This window comes from Amphibalanus amphitrite, unplaced genomic scaffold (assembly GCF_019059575.1).
Source record: "Amphibalanus amphitrite isolate SeventyFive unplaced genomic scaffold, NRLGWU_Aamphi_draft 000642F_arrow, whole genome shotgun sequence".
Classification (NCBI taxonomy): Eukaryota; Metazoa; Arthropoda; class Thecostraca; order Balanomorpha; family Balanidae; genus Amphibalanus; species Amphibalanus amphitrite.
Window position 1 is genome coordinate 106165 of NW_024882136.1, and position 26097 is coordinate 132261.

General features: G+C 48.2%; 1 protein-coding gene across 3 annotated transcripts in view; it reads right to left on the reverse strand.

The window, feature by feature from the left end:
- LOC122363844 (dimethylglycine dehydrogenase, mitochondrial-like) overlaps positions 1-26097 on the reverse strand; it is a 367327-nt gene that overhangs the window by 85286 nt on the left and 255944 nt on the right. For all 3 annotated transcript variants that reach the window (XM_043333585.1, XM_043333584.1, XM_043333586.1), the window contains exon 10: positions 23272-23511. In XM_043333585.1, coding sequence (XP_043189520.1) covers positions 23272-23511 — 240 coding nt within the window. The remainder of the gene's footprint in view (positions 1-23271; positions 23512-26097) is intronic.

The window sequence follows — 26097 nt, forward strand, 5'->3', positions numbered from 1 at the left end:
GCCGCGTCATGTCAAAGTTTCGAGCAAAATCAGTTTCTGGCGTTGAAGTCTCCTGATACGGCCTGTTTATTCTTTTATTTTCGTGATATAAATGTCTTTGGTAAGTGGTATTTTATGCCAGGGAGTAACCTGAAACCACATGAAAGGGTTTTCGTTGAATATTTTGTACTTTTTTGGAGCATAAATTTCCCAAATTGACATGGTTTTAGGCGCATGCATTTGGAAGTAGGAAGATAACACCACAAAATAGACATATTGAGCTTTGACACAGGTGTAATGTTGAGGCAATGTGGTGGCAGATCCGATAGGAGTCTTAACCCGCGCCCGGCTGGGGGTCCTGGATTTCCACGCCCTGCTGGCGGGGGGGGTGTTTGACCCCCCCCCCCCTTGTAACTCGGCTCCTGGGCCACGTAGCGATACGCGGAAGGCAGCGTTCGAAAGAGAGTAAAAAATAATGACGAAATCACTTCGGTCAATTTTTTGGTCAGGTCAAAGGTCAGGTCACCAGAGGTCATTGAAGGCAAAATTTCACCGATTTCCAGGTCGAATGTCGAAAATTTCCAAGAAGCCCACGTATAACTCGGGAACCAATAGAGATACAGCGCCGCAGAAAAGTGCATTCGATAGCCCTATTAACGTCCTTTCTGAGTAATCCTCTCAGATTTGACCTAACGTCAACGGTTTTGCCTGCAGGGGGCAAAAACTGCAAAAATAGCCGATTTTTTTCGGAAACAGTTTTTCTGCAATAACTTTTGACCCAAGCCTTGTACGAGCTTACCTTTACCGGCATCGTGTTCCTCTCGTCAAGACGCATCGAATGAACTATAACTTGACCTTGAAAGGTCAACTTGAAAATTTGACCTCCGGTCAAGGTCATGACCTGACCGGAAAGGGTCATATTGCATATCAGTCGATCCGTATCGTCGAGCTGAACACATATAAGGCGTTTTCATCGCTCTAGCATGCCTCTATCAAAAGTTATTTGCGAAAAACCGTTAGATGCCATTCGTGACCTAAGATGACCTCAGGGTACAAACAAGGGTCACGGACACCATTTTCATGTTCAGTGTGTCTAAACCACTTGTAATTCGGTGTTTGGGAGTGTTTATAATGTCTTTTGTCCAAAAGAGGCGCATTTCAATTTTCTCCCATTGACTTATAATGTCGTCGCAAAATTGACCTGACCTTAGGTCATCGATATCAAAATTCTGAGATATACATTTTGTACATGCTATTACTCTTAGCAATCGCTGAAAGTTTCGAAGCGATCGGTCACTCGGTGTAGCTATGACAGACATTGAAACTTTTTATGAGGTGAGGTCACTTCAAGTGACCTGGTGACCTGACCTTGAATGACCTTGGTCTGAAATTTTCACAACATGTGTAGAATTGATGTATGATAAGGTGTACCAAAAACGGCGGCACTCCCGCCGCCGTTTTTTAGATATTCGCGAAAAACCACAAGGGGGGGTGTTCAAACACCCCCCCCCCCCCCCAGCAGGGCGCGGGTTAAGGTTAAGGCACATGCTTGCTTAACTTTTAAACATGATTCCCCCTCCAACACCACCACCCCTAAAAACTTTGGTATTAGGCATTAGGCTTGGGTATTTATTGTTTCCAACCGACCTGCCCGATTAACAACGTCCGTCAAGTGACTATCATCGGCCGCCATTCCCGTTCATAAACGTTAGCTGCCGGTCATCATCCATCGCCAGTCCGTGGATCCGGCTTTGCAAATTATTAGAATGTGCCTCCCCCCCCCCCCACACACACACACACATTACGCTTAGATCCGCTTCTCAGGTAACGTGTTTGACGGTGGATACTCGTCACGCGATGCATGGCGATTAAACTCTTAGTTAGTTCGTACTTGTGCTTTATATCCGAATGTGGGAGGTGTACCATGATTTAATTACTATATTTGTTGTCCCAGACCCATATAATCATCGGACGATTGGTGCATTTATTCACCCTCACGCACATAACATATTTCAGGGACAGCATTTGCCAGCCAAATATTTGTAGCATCACTAGCCCAATGCAACAGTAGTCGCCAATCGCCAACTTCTTTCAAACGTTGGAACATTTAGTCGACGTGTGAGGCGGTTTCAGATACCGCCGCGTCTGCTGCTCGCCCGACGACTGACCCAGCTACCCCCGCCCCCTTACGTTTACGGACCGCTCCTATGCCGCCGTGTAGACGGAATAGACGCTGAGCCGCTGATCGTCTTGGGAGGTAGCTCGGTGAGTGGTGAAGCGCCGCTTTCTTACATTTTCAAAAAAGTTACAGCGAAGTCCACACTCGCTTCCTTATATTCCGTACTTCTGAGACCGTGCGGCTTCTGCCCTAGCGTCTAGCGGTGACACCTGAACGGCCGAAATGCAAACCTGTGCGGGGATTGCGAGCAGAACAGCACCATAGCAAGATGAACCCAGTAAGAAGTTACGCTGTGCTATTAACAGGAGCTTATGTGCGTAGGTTCTTCGCCAGAGTCCGGACTGCACCTCCCAGCAAGACAGGAAGTTTCTAACACTTTAAACAGTTTCTGTAGCAACACCGTGTGTGTAGCTTCTGTTAGGATGTGAGATGACGTCACCGGTGACGTCATATGATGACCTATGACGTCACCGGTGCGGGACGGACGGGGATTGGTCGCCTGCGGCTGTGCGGTGACCGGCCGAGATGGTCTGGGCCAAATACACCAGTTTGGATCGAGCCAGCGTGTGTGGCGGACGTCACCTCACGTTATAACAGTGGCGACGAGACTGAACCCGCGCGGCGTGCGCCATGGCCAGTCTGAGTGGTTTGGTGAGGGAGTTTGATCCCAGTCAAGAGTCGTTTGGGACATATGCCAGATGGCTGGAACAGTACCTGGTGGCTACGGGTGTCTCTGGCCAAGCTAAGAGACGTGCGACTCTGCTCAGTGTGGTAGGACCTAAGACATTTGCACTGCTGGAGGATCTGGTAGCGCCGCAGACGGTCAGCGACCTGGAGTACGAGCAGCTAGTCACTGTGCTGCAAGGTCACTTTGAGCCGAAGTCATCTGAGATCGTCGCTCGGTTCCGGTTTCATTCGTGCTGCAGAGACGAGAACGAATCGGTCACCGAGTACGCAGCCAGGCTACGCAGGTTGGCAAAGCCGTGTCAGTTTCCGTCCGAGACCCTGCCGGAGATGCTCCGAGACCGACTGGTGTGTGGCATTCGGGACACCAGACTGCAAGCCAGGCTCCTCAGCCAGACGAGCCTGACCCTGGAGTCAGCTCTGGCGCTGGCCTCCACCAGCGAGGCAGCAGAGGCTCAGGCGCAGGAGATTGGCCGCGCTGAGTCCGCCGCTGTGCCGGCCGCCCGGCCGCTGGCGGTGGTCGGCCGGCTGGAGCAGCGCAGCACGCAGCGCGCAGCGCCGCCTCGGGCAGGTGGTGGGCGTGGTCCAGCGCCCGGCGGTCAGGGCCGGCGCCCGGCCGCGATGGACTCGCCCAGTCGGAGGGGAGGTACCGTGACACGGGATCGGCGGGGACCGAGGGAGCAGCAGCAAGGCGCTCCTTGTCACCGCTGTCGGAGCCGCCGACATTCGCCGAGCAGGTGCTGGGCGAGAAATCGCCGCTGCTTCCAGTGCGGCGAGATGGGACACGTTCGAGATGCATGCCGCGCAGCGGGTCGCGGCTGGGTGGATCAAGTGGAGGACGACGGGTTCGGCGCTCCGGCATCACCAGCGGAGGGAGCGGACCCTGCAGACGACGCTGCTGAAGAGGTCTACACGCTGTTCTACCAGTCACCGCAGTCACCGCAGTCAAAGAAGAGCCGCCCGCCCCTGTACGTGGATATCAAACTAAACGGCCGTGCAGTGCGGGCGGAGGTGGATACAGGCGCCGCGGTCTCTGTGTGTTCGGAGGAACAGTTTAACAGGCTGTTCCCAAAGGGGAGTCCGGCGATAGCTCCTTCGCGGCGTAAATTGTGCACCTATGGTGGTCAGCGGTTGGCCCTACGGGGCGAGGCGATAGTGTGCGTGCAATATGGTTCTGTTTCGGTGAACCTACCGCTGATCGTGACGGAAGGCACCGGCCCGGTGCTCTTCGGACGTGACTGGTTGGCGTACTTCAAGTTGGACTGGAATGCTATCTGCCGCATGGCAGACGTGTCTCCACCCCAGCCGACGGGTAAGTCCGTGATAGCGGACCCTGCGTTAGCCCCGGTGTTGACCGAGTATGCAGAACTGTTTGATGACGAGTTGGGGTGTTTCAAGGGCGAGAAAGTGACCATCGCTGTTGACCCGGACGCGACACCTCGCTTCTGCAAAGCGCGCCCTGTTCCCCTGGCGTATCGTGCGCGAGTTGACGCTGAGCTGGATAGACAGTTAAAGCTAGGTTTGTGGGAAGAGGTCAAAGACAGTAAATGGGCGGCGCCAATGGTGGTGGTGCCCAAGGGGGACGGTACGTTGCGACTCTGCGGTGACTACAGGCTAACCATAAACCAGGCTGCTAAAGTGCATCAGTATCCACTGCCGCGTGTGGAAGAACTCCTCGTAAAATTAACGGGTTGTCAGATCTTCTCGAAGGTTGACTTAAAGAGTGCCTACAACCAGCTAGTGCTGGACGATAAATCGAGAGAGTATTTAACTCTGAATACTCCTCGCGGCCTGGTCAGACCCACTCGGTTGAGTTTTGGGTACGCGAGTGCCCCGTCTCTCTTTCAACGAACGCTTGACCAGGTGCTGAGCGGCTTACCTGGGGTGGCAGCGTTTCTCGATGATGTGATCATCGCGGCGCCGTCTCGGGAGGAGCATGAGTCTCGGTTACGGGAGGTTCTCGGCCGTCTGGCCGCGGCTGGATTTCGGGTAAATAAGGCAAAGTGTAGTTTCGGGGTAAGCTCCGTTACTTACCTGGGTTACACCGGGAGTGGAGACGGTGTTCACACGACGGAGCAGAAAGTCACCGCGATACGAGCGGCGCCTGAGCCGCGAAATGTACAGGAACTGCAGGCCTGGTTAGGGCTAATAAACTACTACAGTAAATTTCTTCGAAATTTATCGACTGTTCTGGCTCCCCTTTATCGTTTTTTACGTAAGGGCGAGTCGTGGTTGTGGGGAAATGCCGAGTCCGAGGCATTTGGGAGGGCCAAAGCGCTTCTGCTGAAGTCGCCGGTCCTGGCTCACTTTGACTCGCAGTTACCCGTGATACTGGCTTGTGACGCTAGCCCGTCAGGCATAGGTGTCGTGCTGAGTCAGCGCACGCCACAAGGAGAGCGCCCTGTAGCCTTTTATTCAAGGTCTCTGAATCCCACCGAGAGGAGATATAGTCAGACGGACAGGGAGGCATTGGCTGTCGTGAACGGCGTGAAAAAATTTAACTACTATTTGGCAGGGCGAGATTTTGTGATCCGATCTGATCATAAGCCTCTACTGGGTCTTTTGGGTGAGCGAAAACAGATTCCGGTGATGGCCTCGCCGAGAATGGTAAGGTGGGCATTAATGCTCAGTGGGTACTCGTACAGACTAGAATACACGCCTGCTTCGAAGCAGACCCACTGTGACGGATTGAGCCGTTTGCCGCTGCCGTGCAGTGCAGTGACATCACCGACGCCAGCAGAATTCGTTAATCTGTTGGAGTTTCTGGACGGGTGCCCCGTAAAGTCGGAGCAGATACGGGGCTGGACGGCCCGTGACCCGGTGCTGGCCCATGTACTGCAGTACACACAGCAGGGTTGGCCGGCCGGTGGGGAACTGCCGCATGACTTTCGCCCCTTCCAGCAGAGAGTCGGGGAACTTAGCTGTCAGGGCGGTTGTCTGATGTGGGGAAGCCGCATGGTGATTCCTACACAGGGCCGGGAGAAGGTACTGCGCATGCTGCATGCAGGCCATCAGGGGGAGTCACGGACAAAGGCATTCGCGCGGTCCTATGTGTGGTGGCCTCACATGGACGAGGATATTTCCCAGATGGTGAGAAAGTGTCAGCATTGCAATGAGACTCGGAACCAGGTATCCAGTACTCCGTTGCACCCGTGGGAATGGCCCAGGGGCCCTTACGATCGCGTGCACATCGATTACTGTGGTCCGATAGACGGTCACATGTTTTTTATCATTGTAGATGCATATTCAAAATGGGTGGATGTGTACCCAACCAAAGGGTCCACAACAGCAGTGACAATTGAGAAATTAAGAGCATCGTTCGCCACATGGGGCTTACCGCGGGTGCTGTGCTCAGATAATGCCAGTTCATTTGTCTGCCCAGCATTCCAGAGTTTTTGCGTGTCACTGGGTATTGAGCATGTGACGTCACCTCCGTTCTCCCCAAAGAGCAATGGTTTGGCCGAGCGTTATGTGCAGACTTTTAAAAATAGTTATCGCTCGTTACAGGGCCCGGTTGGATACAGGGTGGCACAGTTCCTGTACCAGTACAGGAACACGCCTCATTCGACCACTGGTCGATCACCGGCGGAGTTATTTATCGGCCGACCAGTGCGGACTCACATGGATCTGCTGAGGCCGGATCTGGCTAGTCAGGTAGAGACCCGTCAGAGAGCTCAGAAACAGTACGCGGACAGAGGTGCCAGGTCCATGTCGGTACAAAAAGGAGACGCCGTGTGGGTCACATCGGTAGACAGACTCCAGGGGGTCAATGGTAGGAACTGGCTTCCTGGTATTGTGCTAGAAGTGTGTAGTGTGAAAGTGACTGTCATGTTATCGGATGGTAGAGTGATTTGTCGGCATGTCGATCACGTCAGAAGGCGCGCAACGGAGACTCCTCCGGAGCGTGCCGCGCCACCTGATTATCGAGAGGGGCTGGTGTGTGAGGGTGCTGTACAGTCTGTCTTAAAAGTACCGCGCAAAGTGACGGTGGATCCATCAAGCCTGACCGATGAAGGACTGCCAAATTTGAGTCACCGAAGCAATGGACATCCTCGTCCATTCCCCAGCTCCATTGGTTCGGTGACTTTCAAATTATAGCAGGCCCTTCCTCGGTCAGGCTTGATGGATCCACCGTCACTTTGCGCGGTACTTTTAAGACAGACTGTACGTCCGGCGGAGCGGCCGGCGTTAGATAGGGGAGAGCGGTCTGGGAACGGGGGTAGAGGTCAGTTGGAGCGGTCCGCGTCGGAGGGTGAGAGGCGTGCTGCTGAGAACCGTATTCTCAGGCCACGGCCGACGGCGAAGCCGGACCGTTTTGCTGCGGTATGGAGAAATACCGGTACCGTGACTTAAGTGTTACGTGTTGGGGTGTTGTGTTTGGAAGAGCGTTTGTGTTCGGGTGGTTTGTGACTGTGGTGGAGGTGTTAGGATGTGAGATGACGTCACCGGTGACGTCATATGATGACCTATGACGTCACCGGTGCGGGACGGACGGGGATTGGTCGCCTGCGGCTGTGCGGTGACCGGCCGAGATGGTCTGGGCCAAATACACCAGTTTGGATCGAGCCAGCGTGTGTGGCGGACGTCACCTCACGTTATAACAGCTTCCTTGATCAGTAGCGACCGACAGGTAGGTACAGCAATTGAATTCAGAGTCGGTAGCCTTATATTTAGCATGCCGTAGCTCGTCAACTGTCTTAACTTTCGCTCTGTATGCGGAACCGCATCGGACAATCGTGAACGACCACCGAAAGCAGCGTCGTCGTCCACGGCGTCGGAAACGTTCTGTGCAGCCTGTAGGTGTAGATTAGGGTTGTTAAAAAAACCGAATTTTGGAAAAGTATATCGGCTCATGGCTCATGTGGTGCGGTATTCTTTTCTGAGACCAATGATGCCTTTTTTCTGAAAAGTATTAACTATTAGGGGCTCCTCAAACGGCTTAAAGAGGACCATGTTACGCCCACCGACCGGCCTGTGTCAATAAGGGCGAGAACTCGACGCCGCGCGCCTTATCGGCACCGCGCTCTACGATATCTGCCGGGCGGCCGGCTGGGCGGTGGGAAGTTATAAGTGCGTGGTCTTATTGCACACGATCGGGGTGAGCTATCCCATGTTTTCGGGGCGGAAAGCTTCAGTGCAGCATCGGTGCGTCTGCCACGGTGGTCTGTGTCGATGGTATAGAAAATAACTCAAGCAGAGCTCAGAAAAGACTGAACGATTCCGGGTAGTTGCCTCGAAGCAATCCGTTTTAAGAATACAGCTGCCTTCTTAACGTACCGTATCACTTGTTAATTCTTCAAAAAGCAAACTCTGAGCAATAACACACCTCTTTCCATTGCTGTTGACAATTTACGTTAGGTTTTGACGGTGGCTCGCACCTGCAATATGCTGCCGCGCAACTTTATTCCAACGGCGAAACGGCAACTTCGCGAGAATCGAAAATTCACGATATACGTACAGCAGGGGCTGGCAATGCAGTATGCACAAGGACAGAATATGGAGGATACCCGACAGTCATCGGCCCAAGTTTGGGGGTGGCTTTGACGAGCATAGGCGTCACCAATGTCATTATTCAGATACGTTGATGTCAGATGCTGGGGCAACAGAATCGACGCCAGGTTTAACTTAGATTAGCGGGTCGAAAGAAAACATAACATGTCTGGGAGTGACAGGGTGGCCACCCTGACAGTGTGACGAAGTGAGACATGAGTAGAGACATTAGCCGGAGTACCTACTCATATAAATCAAGCGCCGTTTATCCAATCCTTCGAGCATAAGCGACGCCGGCAGTCCGGCCAGGGCGGCCGTGCCCACCGATGCCGATCAAGACCCGAATCCAGACCCGGCATAGAACACAGCTCTGCCCTGAGTGACACATTACCCCGGTGTGTCACTCATGACGGATAGACCAGTGCAGGAGCCTTGCCAGCTCCTGTTGTACCTACTTCGTTAAATTTTCGATTCTCGCTAAGTTGCCGTTTCGTCGTTGGAATAGAGTTACGCGGCAGCATATTGGGGCTGCGAGCCACCGTCAAAAAGCAACTTAAATTGTCAACAGCAATGCAAAGAAGTCTGTTATTGCTCAGAGCTTGCTTTTTGAAGAATTAACAAGTGATACAGTACGTTAAGAAGGCAGCTGTATTCTTAAAACGGATTGTTTCGAGGCAACTACCCGGAATCATTCAGTCTTTTCTGAGCTCTGCTTGAGTCATTTTCTATACCATCGACACAGACCACCGTGGCAGACGCACCGATGCTGCACTGAAACTTTCCGCCCCGAAAACATGGGATAGCTCACCCCGAATCCCGATCGTGTGCAATAAGACCACGCTTTATAACTTCCCACCGCCCAGCCGGCCGCCCGGCAGATGTCGTGGCGCGCGGTGCCGATAAGGCGCTGCCGCCGCCGTGCGGCGTCGAATTCTCGCCCTTATTGACACCGGCCGGTCGGCGGGCGTAACATTTAAGCCGTTTGAGCAGCGCCTAGCAGTAATACTTTTCGGAAAAAAGGGTATCATTGGACTCAGAAAAGAATACCGCACCACATGAGCCATGAGCCCATATATGTACTTTTCCAAAATTCGTTTTTTTTAACAACCCTAGTGTAGATGATGCAACAGTGAGTCCCTGTGTCTTTGTGAGTCTTCGTGAGTTCTGGCCCACAGAACTCACAGGTGTGCGCTTCCAGCGTTACTGACAGCGTAGCTTTCTTTTGCACGGCCCAGAAGAGCGCGATATGAGCTGACAAGTGTGTGGTTCGCTTTGACTGAGTGAGCTGTAGGACTTGCTGGAAAAGAGCACCTGGCTGATCATCGAGTCATTTCCAAACTCACAGATCACAGCGAATCTGAAAATGAAGACAACCGAAACGAGCCGCGGATGATGGGCTCCTAGCTCATTCATGCGGTAGCAGAGGAGCGGGCCGTGAATGAAGGGGCCGTAAAGGTCGTGATGGGGTTAGCTGAGTCGGTTGCCACTGAGAAGCAGAGGCACGGCTGTATATCAGCTGTAGCCGCCTAACAGGTATGGACGAAAAGTATCAACGTGCTGAGAGCTGTCAGTCGGTCACCAGTGGTGAATTTGACTACACTGTTTGAAGCAATCGCTTAACTCGCAAATGCTGTCCCTGAAATATGTCGTATGCGTGAGGCGTTTATTGAATAAATAATCCAACTATCCGAAACATCAGATGATCGCATGGGTGTGGGACGATTTTGATTGGCTGAAAATACATTGGTTAAATCAGGGCACACTCACCCATAATCTGATGCAAAGCACAAGGACTAGTTTGAGCGTCATGCACCGCGTGACGAGTACCGTCCAACACGTTACCTCAGAAGAGGATCTAACCGTGATGTGTGTGTGTGGGGGGGGGGGCACATTCCAGTAATTTGCAAAGCCGGATCCACGGACTGGCGATGGATGATGACCGGCAGCTAACGTTTATGAACGGGAATGGCGGTCGATGGTAGTCACTTGACGGACGTTGTTAGTCGGGCAGGTCGGTTGGAAACAATACCTTCCTAAGCCTGCATGTTTTTGGCGGTGGTGGTGTTGGGGGGGGGAATCATGTTTAAAAGTTTTAGCAAGCATGTGCCTTAACCCGCGCCCGGCTGGGGGTCCTGGATTTCCACGCCCTGCTGGGGGGGGGGGGTGTTTGAACACACCCCCCCCCTTGTAACTCGGCTCCTGGACCACGTAGCGATACGCGGAAGGCGGTGTTCGAAAGAGCGTCAAAAATAATGAGGAAACCACTCCAGTCAATTTTTTGGTCAGGTCAAAGGTCAGGTCACCAGAGGTCATAGAAGGCAAAATTTCGCCGATTTCCAGGTCGAATGTCGAAAATTTCTAAGAAGCTAACGCATAACTCGGGAACCAATAGAGCTACAGCGCCGCGGAAAAGCGCATTCGATAGCCCTATTAACGCCCTTTCTGAGTAATTCTCTCAGATTTGACCTAACGTCAACGGTTTTGCCTGCAGGGGGCAAAAACTGCAAAAATAGCCGATTTTTTCGGCAATAGTTTTTCTGCAATAACTTTTGACCCAAGCCTTGTACGAGCTTACTTTTACCGGCATCGTGTTCCTCTCGTCAAGACGCATCGAATGAACTATAACGTGACCTTGAAAGGTCAACTTGAAAATTTGACCTCAGGTCAAGGTCATGACCTGACCGGAAAGGGTCATGTTGCATATCAGTCGATCCGTATCGTCGAGCTGAACACATCTAAGGCGTTTTCATCGCTCTAGCATGCCTCTATCAAAAGTTATTTGCGAAAAACTGTTAGATACCATTCGTGACCTAAGATGACCTCAGGGCATAAACAAGGGTCACGGACACCATTATCATGTTCTGTGTGTCTAAACCACTTGTAATTCGGTGTTTGGGAGTGTTTATAATGTCTTTCGTCCAAAAGAGGCGCATTTCAATTTTCTCCCATTGACTTATAATGGGGAGGTCGCAAAATTGACCTGACCTTAGGTCATCGATATCGAAATTCTGAGATATACATTTTGTACATGCTATTGCTCTTAGCAATCGCTGAAAGTTTCAAAACGATCAGTCACTCGGTGTAGCTATGACAGACATTGAAACTTTTTATGAGGTGAGGTCACTTCAAGTGACCTGGTGACCTGACCTTGAATGACCTTGGTCTGAAATTTTCACAACATGTGTAGAATTGATGTATGATAAGGTGTACCAAAAACGGCGGCGCTCCGCGCCGCCGTTTTTGAGATATTCGCGAAAAACCACAAGGGGGGTGTTCAAACACCCCCCCCAGCAGGGCGCGGGTTAACCTTAGGACTTCTATTGGATCCGCCACCACATTGCCTCAACATTACAGGTGTTAAAGCTCAATATGTCTCTTTTGTGGTGTTAGCTTCCTACTACCAGATGCATGCGTTTAGAACCATGTTGATTTTGGACATTTTCTCACCAAAAGTGTTCCAAATATTCGCCACAAACCCCCTAGGGTGGTTCATAGAATGCTCCTTTAGGCACCAAACTGGTCAGCGAAGGCATTTATATCAAGAAAATGGAATACAAATCGGGTTGTATGTGGAGACTTCAACGCCAGAAACTGATTTTCATCGAAACTTTGACATGATGCGGCAGGATGGGTTTTTATTTCTAGGATCTTTTTCTTATACAGCTGGCCTTCTAAGGAGCAAAAGAAAATCATAGGAGCACCATGTTTTGAAATAAAAAGTTTAATTGCGACCCACCCTAGCCCGTCACTGTGTAAAGACGTCGCTGATTTAAAAATATCCGAATCAGTGGAAATAAGGAACCAAAAACCATGTTTGAACGCCCAAACTTCATCCTGGCCACTTCTGCAGCGTCCATCGTACACCCCCACAAAACTTTATTCAATATTGTACACATCCACAAATTGAGTGTGACAACAACTGTCTGATTGTGCCGCTGATTTAGGCTGCGCCAAACAATGTGATGATTCATGCAGATTCTATATTGTATATTGTATATTGTATATTGATCTTGTGTGTTGTATATTGTACATGTATTGTAGATATCATGGACGGTGCATCGTTATTTCGAGAGCCATGTATATATGAAATTATTCTCTCATCAAGGAGCTGGTTGAAGCGCTGCACGATTTATTGAATGATGGAATCGAATTTTGTTTGTTTGTGTTATGTTTTAGGGCCTTGGTTTGTGTCGACAATAGGGTTGGGACCTATCTCCACACTCTGTATGTTTTGGTAAAATAAGAAAGCTGAGAATTTTTCATGATTTAATTTAAATTCATTTTGTTAAAAAATGCCTAGTTAGCTCAGAAATTAATTATTTGTGACTGAAAACAACTTGCTTCTGATTGGTCGGGCTAATCATGACGTCACATGTAGGTATATAACTGTGTGTATATTTGGCGCAGTTGAGACATATATTTTCTATGCATTTACCTATGGTAAATCGAAGTGATTGGTCGTGTTTTCAGTGTCTCCTTATTTTGCGCTGGTATTGCGTGGCTAAGAAATTTCATCAAGAATAGCATATACTAAAATGTTCCTTTAATAGTGGAGCTTCAATATCTGTGAGTTTTATTGGCAAGCGAAAACTGATTTCGCTGTTATTTTATCTGGAACTTACTCATTTTTTAGGTCAATATTCAAAATAGGTGTACGGGAACAAGTTGGCACTTCTCTTGATTTTTGCACTCAAATCGCGTGCGACTCAGCTGTATTGGAACTTGCCAAGAAGCTTGGTGATTAACCCTCGCCCTGGCAGGGGGGAGTCGATGTGACCCCCCCTAAGGTTTTTCGAAGATAGCGTAAAAACGGCGGCGCGCAGCGCCGCCAAATTTGGCACAGCCTAAGGGGCAACCTTTTTACATATGACCTGAAAATTTCAGGTCCGAGTGACCTTGGGTCAGGTCACCAGGTCAGAAAAACCGGTACAAGGTCATGGTCAAATTTCAATTTTCTTTTTGCACCTGTCCAACTCACAGTTTTGGACTGATTTCCTTCAAACTTTCAGAATGTGCTAAGTTCACCGAGTTGTATAACATATAGTTCGGGTTTTTTGAGGTCACTGACCTGAGGTCAGTTAGAGGTCATTATGTCGTAATGTTAAGCCTATGGGAAAATACTAAATTCGGAAAATACTGGAGATATCCGCTTCATTCTATCACTTTTGTGCTTTGAAACCACAGTACTTAACAGCAGGTCACTAGGTGCTTCTTTGTTTGGTGTACTTATGCATGGGTCAGGTCAAATGAGGTCAACTGAGGTCAAATGACGTTTTTGCCAATACCTTGGGACATAATGACGCTACAGCTTCAAAAATGGTATCATTGTGTTCCTGGTGATCAGCCGAATCGTATGATATGCGATATAATGCAATTTTGGTTAACTTGAACTTAATTTATTAATTAAAATTTAAGAAAAACTTTAAGTACACTTAAGCAGGCTAAAAAGTATATCATTCGACGCGCCTTGACGTGCTGAGTTCACTGGTGCTTTTCGTTTTGCTCATCTTAATTAGATCAAAAGTTATAAGCGAAAAACTTTTGACCTGTTTTAGCGAAATATTTACATTTATACCCCCCAAAACCCCCCTATATATTGACCTAGAGCAACCAAATTTGCACAGGGGCGAGAACTCCAGGGGGCCCACCTACCTACCAAATTTGGTGTTTCTAGGTGCCATAGGAGCCAATCGCGAGGGGGGGTCGCATCGACCACCCCCCCCCTGCCAGGCCGTGTTATGGAAAATGCCCTGCCAGGGCGAGGGTTATCCCTCGCCGGCACAGGCCATTTTGCGTCCTTCGACGGCACAAAGGGGGGTTGGTACGACCCCCCCCCCTCGCGTTTGGCCCCTGATCGAGCTAGAGCTTCGCGGAAAAAAACGAGCGTGTTGCCCGTCACGAGAGAAAGCCGATGATACCCAATTTTAAGGTCCTAGGTCATCGGGTGACCTTCCAGGTCAGGTCAATGACCCGAAAACCGGGAAAATCGGGACCTGTTAGAAAGTCGTAAAATGTGGCTGCTATGTGGTTTTCCGGGGTGCTGATCACGAATATCGTGTTAGTTTTGATCAGAGATGATGTTTTTAAGCATTTAGACCAGGTCGGGTCAGGTCAGGTCAGATCAACCGGTAGGGGTTGTGACGGGTATTCGTAATACGTGTCAACCGCCTCTGACAGCTTCGTAACATGTTACGACGGTACCAAAACTACTTCGTAAATATTCAAATGGTTGCTAAATTCGAATTCAGCTCCAAAAACTAGCCTAGAAACATGTAAAACTCGAAAAAGTGAACCGAGGTCACCCGAGGTCACCAAAGGTCAATGACCTGACCTGACCTTCAGGTGACCTTGACACCCAGCCTAATGTATGGGAGCAACATCAAATCACATCTTTGAACGTTTGAAACCACGAAAAGCTTGCAAACGCGCGGCTAATGCGAGCCGACATACGCCGAATCGCGATTTCGGCCAAACATGGTCACGGAAAAGAGGTCACAGGTCAAAGGTCATTAGGGTCAGGGTCATGAAATTTTCAGGGAACGTGTAAAAGTGATCAATGCGAGGGTACTGAAAGTTTCGTCGCGATCGTCCGCTTTTTACGCGAGTTATTCGCGAAAAGCCTTAGGGGGGGTGCATCAACCCCCCCCCCTGTGCCGGCGAGGGTTAATTAACTGTGTTGTTATGGCACTGTTTGCAAAGCATGGATAATGAAACTGTGCCAAAGACTTAGCTACATAGCTAGCAATGCTGCCTCAAGTAAATAGTAATACGCAGGAGGGGCAGAATTCAGAGTCCGATCGAGAAGAATCGGTGCAAATGCTACGAGGACCAGACAGCTCTGATACGATGGCTAGTCGTCTCACTCCATTAGACCAGCTGATTCCTGACAGCACTGACTCGGATGCAAAGATGGAGCTCATCTTCCAAGCCAGAAACCAGTTTCATCGTTGGAAGATGTGATGCTGCCTCTGTCTCTGCTTTGTTGGCCACTTTGCACGGGGCCGAGCTCCGCTCCTTGCGTGAGCGGCTATTCGCCTGTCATCCAGAAATAGTTCCTTCGTTTGCTGGCCGTTCCCTGGTTAGGTTCAATACGGGGAGCTGTAATCAGGGAAGTAACTTTTCATATGAAAGGGGTGCAGGTGCACCCCCGTCCCCCATCCACTAGAAGTGCACCCCCATCAAGTCAAAGTGCACCCCCATAGGCGGCGCGGCGCTGGGAACTGTAGTATTAGTTAGATCTAGGTATGTTTGGCAGCTGCAACTCTTCATATCCACATTAACCCTATTTCGGACGGGGGAGGCCTTTCAGGATTTTCTTGTACAATTTCCAAACGCCGCGAGACATTCAGCTCATATTTGGTGACTTTTCCTAAATGCTCATTGCGCACATCTCAGCAAAAAAAAAAAAAAAAATGCCGGGTCAGGTCAGGTAACCAGAGCGGGTTTGTTGACCCCAACTCAGAAAAGTTTGCAATCACGTCAGAGCTCGAGTTTTTCACGAAGTTATTTCCTCTCATCAAGTCTTCAAAACAGTACCTACCTGCAGTACGAGTATGTGTCGTTTGTATATCTCAGTTTTTTTTATCGGTGACCTGAGGTTAGGTCAGAGTCGTGACCTTTACATTGCAAGCCTATGGAAAAATATTGAAATGCGACCTGCCTCGAGTAAACGAGTCAAAACCACCCAATTCTTTATGAATTATGACAAATTATCTAATCTGTAATGATTCAGGTGCCATTTACTGACGGACACCGGAGAGGGTTATCTGAGGGCGAGATCATGTGAGGAGATATCTACCATACATCAATGCTCACAATACTTACAATATTGACAATGCTTACAATACTGTTACAATACTTACGATGAGACCAGCAAGCACTCTGCCGTTACAATTCTAACTTCTGTTCGAAAACCGACGTTACACACATTCGCTGCCATCATAACATGTATTGTTTGACAGTAACAAAATATAATTGACATCTGAACCCCAAACGGACCGCCATCCACTCAAATTTTATAACCCTGACCGGTCAGGGGGCGAATGGAGGTCATCTCCTGGGCATTACACTCAGCCCTTGCACAAAATATCTCACCTCACAGTGATCATTACAATATCACCGACTTGATAGTGGATTTCAAAGTACTTGCATCAGCTCTATTTGCTATTGCAGACGATCATCTCCTCAGGGTAATGTTGTTCGGTACATGAACGAAGATCGTTTTCGGAGTTTCATAAGTGCTACTGCAACAGCCTGGCACAAAACAGGACTTGTAACAAGTCTTGTATGCTTTTATCTGCACTTTGCCCTTCAGTATGTCACAAAAGAATTGTTTAGAATCCATCTCACGCTTCTTTCACAGTCTCCCTTGCCACCGTAGAGTGTAGATAGATTGCTGTTGCTGGTAAGTTAAGGCACGGTAGATAGAAATTACCTCGGTTCTCAACGCCCTAAGTTATTACGAGCGAGCGAGCGCAGCGAGCGAAGCGGGTTTTTTCAATATAACGGAAAAATCTGAGTATGAGCGGCCCGGCCCGGCCCGGCCTGTAACGCTTTTGAGAGGCTTATATCTCAGCAACCGCTGGACCGATTGGCCTGCGGTCTTTTTTGCTGGGTAGCCCCATCCCTTCTACCCCGTAACAGACTACTTTTGATACATCTCAGTGACCGTCGTGGCACGTGCCACGTGAAAAGTCAAGGGTGTTCAAGCTGTTTTGCAAAAGTAGTGATTTTGACAGGCTCATATCTCAGCAGCCGCTTGGGCGATTGACTTGCGGTAATTTTTGTAGGGTAGCAGCATCCCTTCTACCAAAAATAGGATACTCTCGATGCATGTGGGTCACCCCCAGTGCACGTGCAAAATACAACAATAAGAGGTGTCAAATTTGTTCCCATTTTAATAACTCGGTAATTACTGGGGCGATTTCGCTGAAACTTGTTTTTATGAAAACTTAGAACAAAGAAATTATTAATAAGATTAGAGAAATATTAAAATTTTAATTGTAAATTAGGCCAAATGTGTATTGGAAAGGCTTTTGCCCTTCAGCATCTTCCGATTCATCATGTTTTTCATTTGAAAATTCGAGGTTCACAAAATGTTTACCACGCGTTCAATGTTAAATGGGAACAGAACACGGCAGACGCATCAATTTTTGACACTGAGCCTTTCATTCGTGAATGCTTTAGCATAATTTAAAGCTAAAAACAGCGCGAATGGCAGAGTGAAACAAACAACCTCTTTCACACATAGATATAACATGTAATCGGTGGTGCGCCAGATGCGCCGTTATTTGTCAACCGCAGAAGGTGACATGTGACGTAACAGCATCAAGAGCGTCTTTTTCAAGAACTTTAAAAAATATGTTTTCTTTCTGTCTTCCCCCATTTCTCTCAGCATAATGATTTTATGAGGAAATTGTATGCACCATAAATTCTGCGAAAATATTTTTATCATTTCTATACATTCTTAAAAAATCGAGTTCCCAACCGCATTGTTTCTGTACATTCTGAAGATGGCGCAAGCCGAAATATATCAATGATTTTGTTTAATAATTCAATTTCAACAAAAAAAAAATGCAAAGAATGAGCAAAAGGTTATTTATACATGCTTTTTTAATGGGCAAATTGCTTGCTTTCAGTTCAAGACTTGGATGGCAGGTTTTAACATGATGCCAGACACCGGTACCTACTTTCAAGGTAACGCGTGGTAACTGTGCATACGCTTGCTTAATTAAGTGCCATTTTATTTTAAAAAAATATGAAGGACCCGTTCCATTTTTTTAACAGATTGTTAAGAATATAATGTGCATTATAATTATATATATATATATATATATATATATATATATATATATATATATATATATATATATATATATATATATATATATATATATATATATATATATATATATATATATATATATATATATATATATATATATATATATATATATATATATATATGTTACAGGCAAAGTGAAAACTCGGGCATTTTGCAAAATGCCTAGGCAATTTGCAAAATGCCTGACTGGCCAGGCATTTTGCAAAATGCCTAGGCAGTTTGCAAACTGCCTGACCCACCAGGCATTTTGCAAACTGCCTGAAATATTTTCCCAGGCATTTTGCAAAATGCCTGACATCAAACTCGCACTAGGGACGATGCATAGGTAAGCATCATTTGTAACTGCCGCTTACAAAAGTTAATTGCTGTCAATGCGCACCAAGTGAGGGAGGGGACACTGCGTTCTCCGGGTAGCCGGCCGCCGAGGTCACTGAGCCCTATCGGCCGTCGGGTGCCGAGCACCGGGCGTGGTTTCGTGGGTAAACATGCGTTCGGTACAATGATTGTACTGTTTCTAAGAGCTCTTGGTGGCTTTTTGAAAATACTATGGGTGGATATTAATCAGAAAAGAATGCTCTTCCAATTTAAGAAAATTTGATTGTTACACGTTTACATTATCAATCGTCTCTGCCGGAACAGTTGCCCACGAGGGTAGAATACTGGATATCGCAGCTTTTATACACACGGCTACAACTCCGTATATACGAAAGGTACGGAGACGGTGGCTCATGTCCATTCAGCGGTGGCTCTATCTCGACAGAAATGACGCAAGACGTAGGTATACAGAGTGTCACGAACTTGATGCGCGGTTGGCGCTGTCTTGTCCCTCCATGCCCCTCCCTCCTGAGTGCTGAATGGATGTAATTTTAACGGATCCAGCACCAGGGCATTTGGACCAGGGCAATCGGCATCTACATAAATCGGCCATTCCCCGGTATCTGAAGACTTTACCCTGAAGCTGAAGCCGCTCAGCCTCAGGTTGCAACCCTGACTTACCGTCATCCATAAGTAATGCAGCTGGATTTCGACAAAACCCACCAAATCTGGACCATTCAGGACTAGAGATTCAGACATTTCAATGATGAGGCCGTGAAGCGATATTAGCCGTTTTCACGACGGCCATCTGGTACACATTTGGTTCACATCTGGTGCAGATTTGGTCAAATTAGGTTCAGTGTATTTCTTAGTAGCTATCAGCCAGGGCTGTACTAATTGCTTATATGCCTCCTTTGTCATATTATCAGAGAGCAGCATCGGTTAAAACACTGAAATAAATTCATAAAACAAAGATATTTGCTGTAAAAGAGATTAGGTGCAGATTTGGTCAAATTAGGTGCACTCGCCGGATAGCCCGTCGTGAAAACGGCTATTAGAGCTCTTCTTAGTCACTAACCGTCCCGACAACCAGTTCTGGGCCAACAGCAGCTCAGAGGCGCTGTACCGTCGAGACGGTGAAGCACCCACTGGGCACTGGGGATTGTCGTTTGGGGCATGATGGGCTACAAAGGCCTATTTGAGCTTCACCAGGTGCCGCGGGGACAGACCACGTGGCCGCTGATAACTTGCCAACGAGGTGCTGGAGAACACTGACGCAACTATGATGCAATATATTTCGGGACACAAGTACAACATCCCGCAACAATTTCGTGACACCCTGTATTCGTGATCGTGGAATGTGTCACATGTGCCCACAACACATGTGAAATGTGTTGTGGGCACAGTCACAGTGGAACGTTTATGATCAACGCCTGTAGTAAACAAAAACAGTGGAATATATGGAAGCTCAGGCATTTTGCAAAATGCCTGGCGGGTCAGGCATTTTGTAAAATGCCTAGGCAGTTTGCAAAATGCCTGGTAGGTCAGGCAGTTTGCAAACTGCCTAGGCAATTTGCAAAATGCCTGACGGGTCAGGCATTTTGCAAATTGCCTAGGCATTTTGCAAAATGCCCGAGTTTTCACTTTGCCTGTAACATATATATATATATATATATATATATATATATATATATATATATATATATATATATATATATATATATATATATATATATATATATATATATATATATATATATATATATATATATATATATACGCGGTCTTGTCCCTCCATGCCCCTCCTAAGTGCTGAATGGATGTAATTTGAACGGGTCCGGCACCAGGGCATCTAAATCGGCCATCCCCCGGTATCTGAAGATTTTACCATGAAGCTGAAGCCTCTCAACATCAGGCTGCAACCCTGACTTATCGTCATCCATTAGTGGTGCAGCTAGATTTCGACAAAACCCACCAAATCTGGACTATTCAGAACTAGAGATTCAGACTTTTTAATGACGAGGCCGTGAGGCGATATTAGCCGTTTTCACGACGGCCATCTGGTACACATTTGGTTAACATCTGGTGCAGATTAATTAACCCGCGCCCTGCTGGGGGGGGTGTTTGAACACCCCCCCTTGTGGTTTTTCAAGAATATCTCAAAAACGGCGGCGCGGAGCGCCGCCGTTTTTGGTACACCTTATCATGCATCAATTCTACACATGTTGTGAAAATTTCAGACCAAGGTCATTCAAGGTCAGGTCACCAGGTCACTTGAAGTGACCTCACCTCATAAAAACTTTCAATGTCTGTCATAGCTACACCGAGTGACCGATCGCTTTGAAACTTTCAGCGATTGCTAAGGGCAATAGCATGTACAAAATGTATATCTCAGAATTTTGATATCGATGACCTAAGGTCAGGTCAATTTTGCGACCTCGCCATTATAAGTCAATGGGAGAAAATTGAAATGCGCCTCTTTTGGATGCAAGACATTATAAACACTCCCAAACACCGAATTACAAGTGTTTTAGACACACTGAACATGAAAATGGTGTCCGTGACCCTTGTTTATGCCCTGAGGTCATCTTAGGTCACGAATGGTATCTAACAGTTTTTCGCAAATAACTTTTGATAGAGGCATGCTAGAGCGATGAAAACACCTTAGATGTGTTCAGCTCGACGATACGGATCGACTGATATGCAACATGACTCTTTCCGGTCAGGTCATGACCTTGACCTGAGGTCAAATTTTCAAGTTGATCTTTCAAGGTCAGGTTATAGTTCATTCGATGCGTCTTGACGAGAGGAACACGATGCCGGTAAAAGTAAGCTCGTACAAGGCTTGGGTCAAAAGTTATTGCAGAAAAACTGTTTTCGAAAAAATCGGCTATTTTTGCAGTTTTTGCCCCCTGCAGGCAAAACCGTTGACGTTAGGTCAAATCTGAGAGAATTACTCAGAAAGGGCGTTAATAGGGCTATCGAATGCGCTTTTCCGCAGCGCTGTAGCTCTATTGGTTCCCGAGTTATGCAATGGCTTCTTGGAAATTTTCGACATTCGACCTGGAAATCGGCGAAATTTTGCCTTCAATGACCTCTGGTGACCTGACCTTTGACCTGACCAAAAAATTGACTGAAGTGATTTCGTCATTATTTTTGACGCTCTTTCGAACGCCGCCTTCCGCGTATCGCTACGTGGCCCAGGAGCCGAGTTACAAGGGGGGGGGTGTTCAAACACCCCCCCCCCAGCAGGGCGTGGAAATCCAGGACCCCCAGCCGGGCGCGGGTTAAGTGCATATTTGGTCAAATGAGGTTCAGTGTGTCTCTTAGTAGCTATCAGCTAGGGTTGTAGGTACTAATTGCTTAGATGCCTCCTTTGTCATATTATCAGAGAGCATCATCGGTTAAAACACTGAAATAAATTCATAAAATAAATATATTTGCTGTAAAAGAGATTAGGTGCAGATTTGGTCAAATTAGGTGCACTCGCCGGATAGCCCGTCGTGAAAACGGCTATTAGAGCTCTTCTTAGTCACTAACCGTCCCGACAAGCAGTTCTGGGCCAACAGCAGCTCAGAGGCGCTGCACCGTCGAGACGGTGAAGCACTCACTGGGCACTGGGGATTCTCGTTTGGGGCATGATGGGCTACAGAGGCCTATTTGAGCTTCACCAGGTGCCGCGGGGACAGACCATGTGGCCGCTGATAACTTGTCAGCGAGGTGCTGGAGAACACTAACGCAACTACGATGCAATACATTTCGGGACACAAGCACAACATCTCGCAACAATTTCGTGACACCCTGTATTCGTGACCGCAGATGTGCCCACAACACATGTGAAATGTGTTGTGGGGTCAGTCACAGTGGAACGCTTATGATCAACGCCTGTAGTCAACAAAAACGGTGGAATATATGAAAACCCACTCCCAGGCATTTTGCAAAATGCCTGGCGGGTCAGGCATTTTGTAAAATGCCTAGGCAGTTTGCAAAATGCCTGGTGGGCCAGGCAGTTTGCAAACTGCCTGGGCATTTTGCAAAATGCCTGGCCGGTCAGGCATTTTGCAAATTGCCTAGGCATTTTGCAAAATGCCCGAGTTTTCACTTTGCCTGTAACATATATATATATATATATATATATATATATATATATATATATATATATATATATATATATATATATATATATATATATATATATATATATATGAGCCAAATCGGAGGTGACGTGTTTTTTTTGCTATTTTCATTTTTGTACTTAAGACCAGAGTTAAGCAAATTTCTAAGTCATATATTTGAGGTCATTTCAAATACATGTTGAAGAAATGATCTTAACAATGTAGTTTATTTCGTTGAAATCCAACATGAACATCCAAAGATATAGGCCTTCAAAATATAAAGGTGCGATATTTTTCAAAAACATAATGCTCTATATTTAAAAGAGCTGTGGTCAGAATGTGCAAAAAAATCGATATTTTGTCCGGAGAGACAAATTTATAATGTAATCGCTGATGGTACCTAAGGTGCAAAATAAAAATAGCCCATTTTTGTGCGACTTGACGTGGAATGTCATACAGTGTGGGTAGGCTGTGCCGGTTAACTCTCAGGTCATGCGGCACAGCTTATCGGTACCAGGCGGCTGCTGCCAGCGCTGAGCCATAGGAACCCGCCTCAACTCGGTGAATAAAGAGCAGTGGACCATCAGCCTGTAGCCGAATGTACCTACCTAGTACCTACCATAGTTCGCTGGCCGATCTCGCCAGTTTGGCGGCGTTCTGCTTACCAGAGAGGTAAAATTTGGCGAATGGTGTGAGGTCAATGACGCCCACCCTCTCCATGACCGTGGCGCACTCGTCGGCCACGCGCCGGTGCCAGTTGGTGCGCCGGAAGCTGGGCAGGTAGGCGGGCCGGGTGCCGGCCGCGGCGAACCAGGCCGGCTGCTCCCAGCCGTTGTGCTGCTCCATGGAGGCGCCACGCCGCACCAGCTGCTCGTGTGCGCCGCTCACTCGGCTGGTCGGCCGGCCTGCCGTGGGGGGGGGGGGGGCAGCGGGGGGGGGGGGGCGGTCAGCTGGTCAGTGGCCGATCCTGCGGGGGATCCACGGGGTCATGACCCCCCCCCCAAAAGCCCCGAGAGAGTGATTTGACCCCTCCCCCAAAAAGCCGAAGACCTAAATGCGCTAATAGACACCATCTCGCATGCTTAACATCACCTGCCAAACACTTGTGAGCTAATGCCTTTGTTTGTTTGTGGATTATGTGGTGTAAAAAGGCGTATTGGAGACCAGGATCTTACTAGTTTTTGTCTTAACCCTCGCTGGCACACGCCATTTTGCGTCCTTCGACGGCACAAGGGGGGGGGGGGGCACAGTGATGCAAATGGGGTTCACGAGTGGCCATAAATACCCAAAAGTCAAGTTTACCAAATCGAGTTAATTGCGATATGGCCGAGTAGACAAATGTTTGGGGCATCTGAAATCACATGGCTTTCATGTTTTTGTCAAAACCGGCCTCGTGTATAATCGTCAGAAGTCGTGACATTTTCTAGGTCGTAAAATGACGGTCAGACACTCGCAAGTTCAAACACCGCTGGTTTGCGTTCATTTCGTACAAATTGAAAAAATTATGCATGGGAATGATCCCCAAAGCCTTCTGCTTCTAATGCCGGGTCACAAAAAGCCGTATCTCATTCGCTTTGGCGGTAACCTGACTATTTATCATCATGTTGCAATCGCAGTTTTGTACTAAGAAAAAAAAATGCTTTCGTTTCACCTACAGCACTTAACGCAGTGTGTGCTCGTTAGTCCACCATACCATAGCCTTCCCTAATCATTTCTGAGTCGCATCGTGAAAGAATTAAGGTGCTAGCACAGGGCTGACCGGCGCTACAGAGGTTTTTGTCCGTGCGGTCGGGTGCAGCAGTGGGCGCGCAGTGGGCGGGTGGGTGCCGCCGCGCGGCGTCCGGGCGGCGCGGCGGCGCGGCCGCCCGGGCCGCCCGCTGCGCCGCAGCACCCGACCGTGCCGGACGAAAACTTCTGTAGCGAAAACTTTCTGACCATATTACGATTTATTCGATTAAGTGAACTTTAATTTTGGGCCTTTTTCGTATTTATGGCCACTCGTGAACCCCATTTGCATTACTGTGGGGGGGGAGGTTGGTACGACTCCCCCCTCGCGTTTGGCCCCTGATCGAGCTAGAGCTTCGCAGAAAAACGAGCGTGTTACCCATCATGAGACGAAGCCGATGACACCCAATTTTATGGTCCTAGGTCATCGGTTGACCTTCCAGGTCAGGTCAATGACCCCAAAGTCGGGAAAATCGGGACCTGTTAAAAATTGCACCGCTACTTTTATTGAATGGGGGTGCACCTGCACAACCTGCACCCTCTCTTCCGCCGCCACTGCCTCTGAGGGCCCATGCACACAGACTCCTGAGGTGCACACCGGCCTAGTGGGGCTCCATGTTCAAAGGCCGATGTGGGATCATCTCATGCGGGTTTGACCCTGCACGGAGGCCGCCCTGGAGTTTCTCAGTGAGAAACTAATTCTCAGAGGCCTTCTTTGGTCCTCAGAGTGGCTTTGGTTTTCAGAAGCCGGCTGGGTCCTGAGAAGCTTCTGTACGACTTCTCGTAGGACCGTTACAGACTACTGTGGACTCTGAGATATCTGCATGTTTTTATCTGTTGCCAATGTAGGCCTAAAGAATCTGATTCCGGAAAATTTGGCCCATCAAAAAATCCTCGGAGGCCGGTGAGGACGGTTAAGCACCCGTGTGGAGTCTTCAACGAGTGACTGGGACTTTAGAGAGTAGAGACCCAGGGCCGTGGGGCCATCATAGTTTCCAGCATAGGACTTCCAAAACCAATGTGGGCCCTCAGAGGCCTAAATGGGGCTTTCAAATATCCAAATATCGACGTGGGCCAGCAGAACCCTGCGTGAGATCCATAGAGACTTCAGACTGGTGTGGGACGTCTAGCCGACAAATGGGGCCTCTTAGTTTAACACTCGCCGGCACAGGGGGAGGGGGGTTGATGCAACCGCCCCCTAAGGTTTTTCGAAAATAACTCGCGTAAAAAGTCGCTGATCGCGACGAAACTTTCAGTACCCTCGAGCTGATCAATTTTAAACCTACCCTGAAAATTTCATGACACTGACCCAAATGACCTTTGACCTGTGGCCTTTTTTCGAGACCATGTTTGGCCGGAATCGCGATTCGGCGTATGTCGGCCGGCTCGCATTAGCCGCGTGTTTGCAGTCTTTTTGTGGTTTCAAGCGTTCAAGCATGTGATATGATGTTGGTCCCATGAATTAGGATGGGTATCAAGGTCACCTGAAGGTCAGGTCAGATCATTAATCTTTGCTGACCTCGGTTCACTTTTTCGAGTTTTACATGTTTGTTTTTGGAGCTGAATTCGGACTTAGCAACCATTAGAACATTTACGAAGTAGTTTTGGTGCCTTCGTAACATGTTACGAAGCTTTCAGAGGCGGTTGACATCTACTACGAATACCCGGCAGGATCCCTACTGGTTGACCTGATCTGACCTGACCCGACCTGGCCTAAATGCATGAAGACATCATCTGTGATCAAGACTGACATGATATTCGTGATC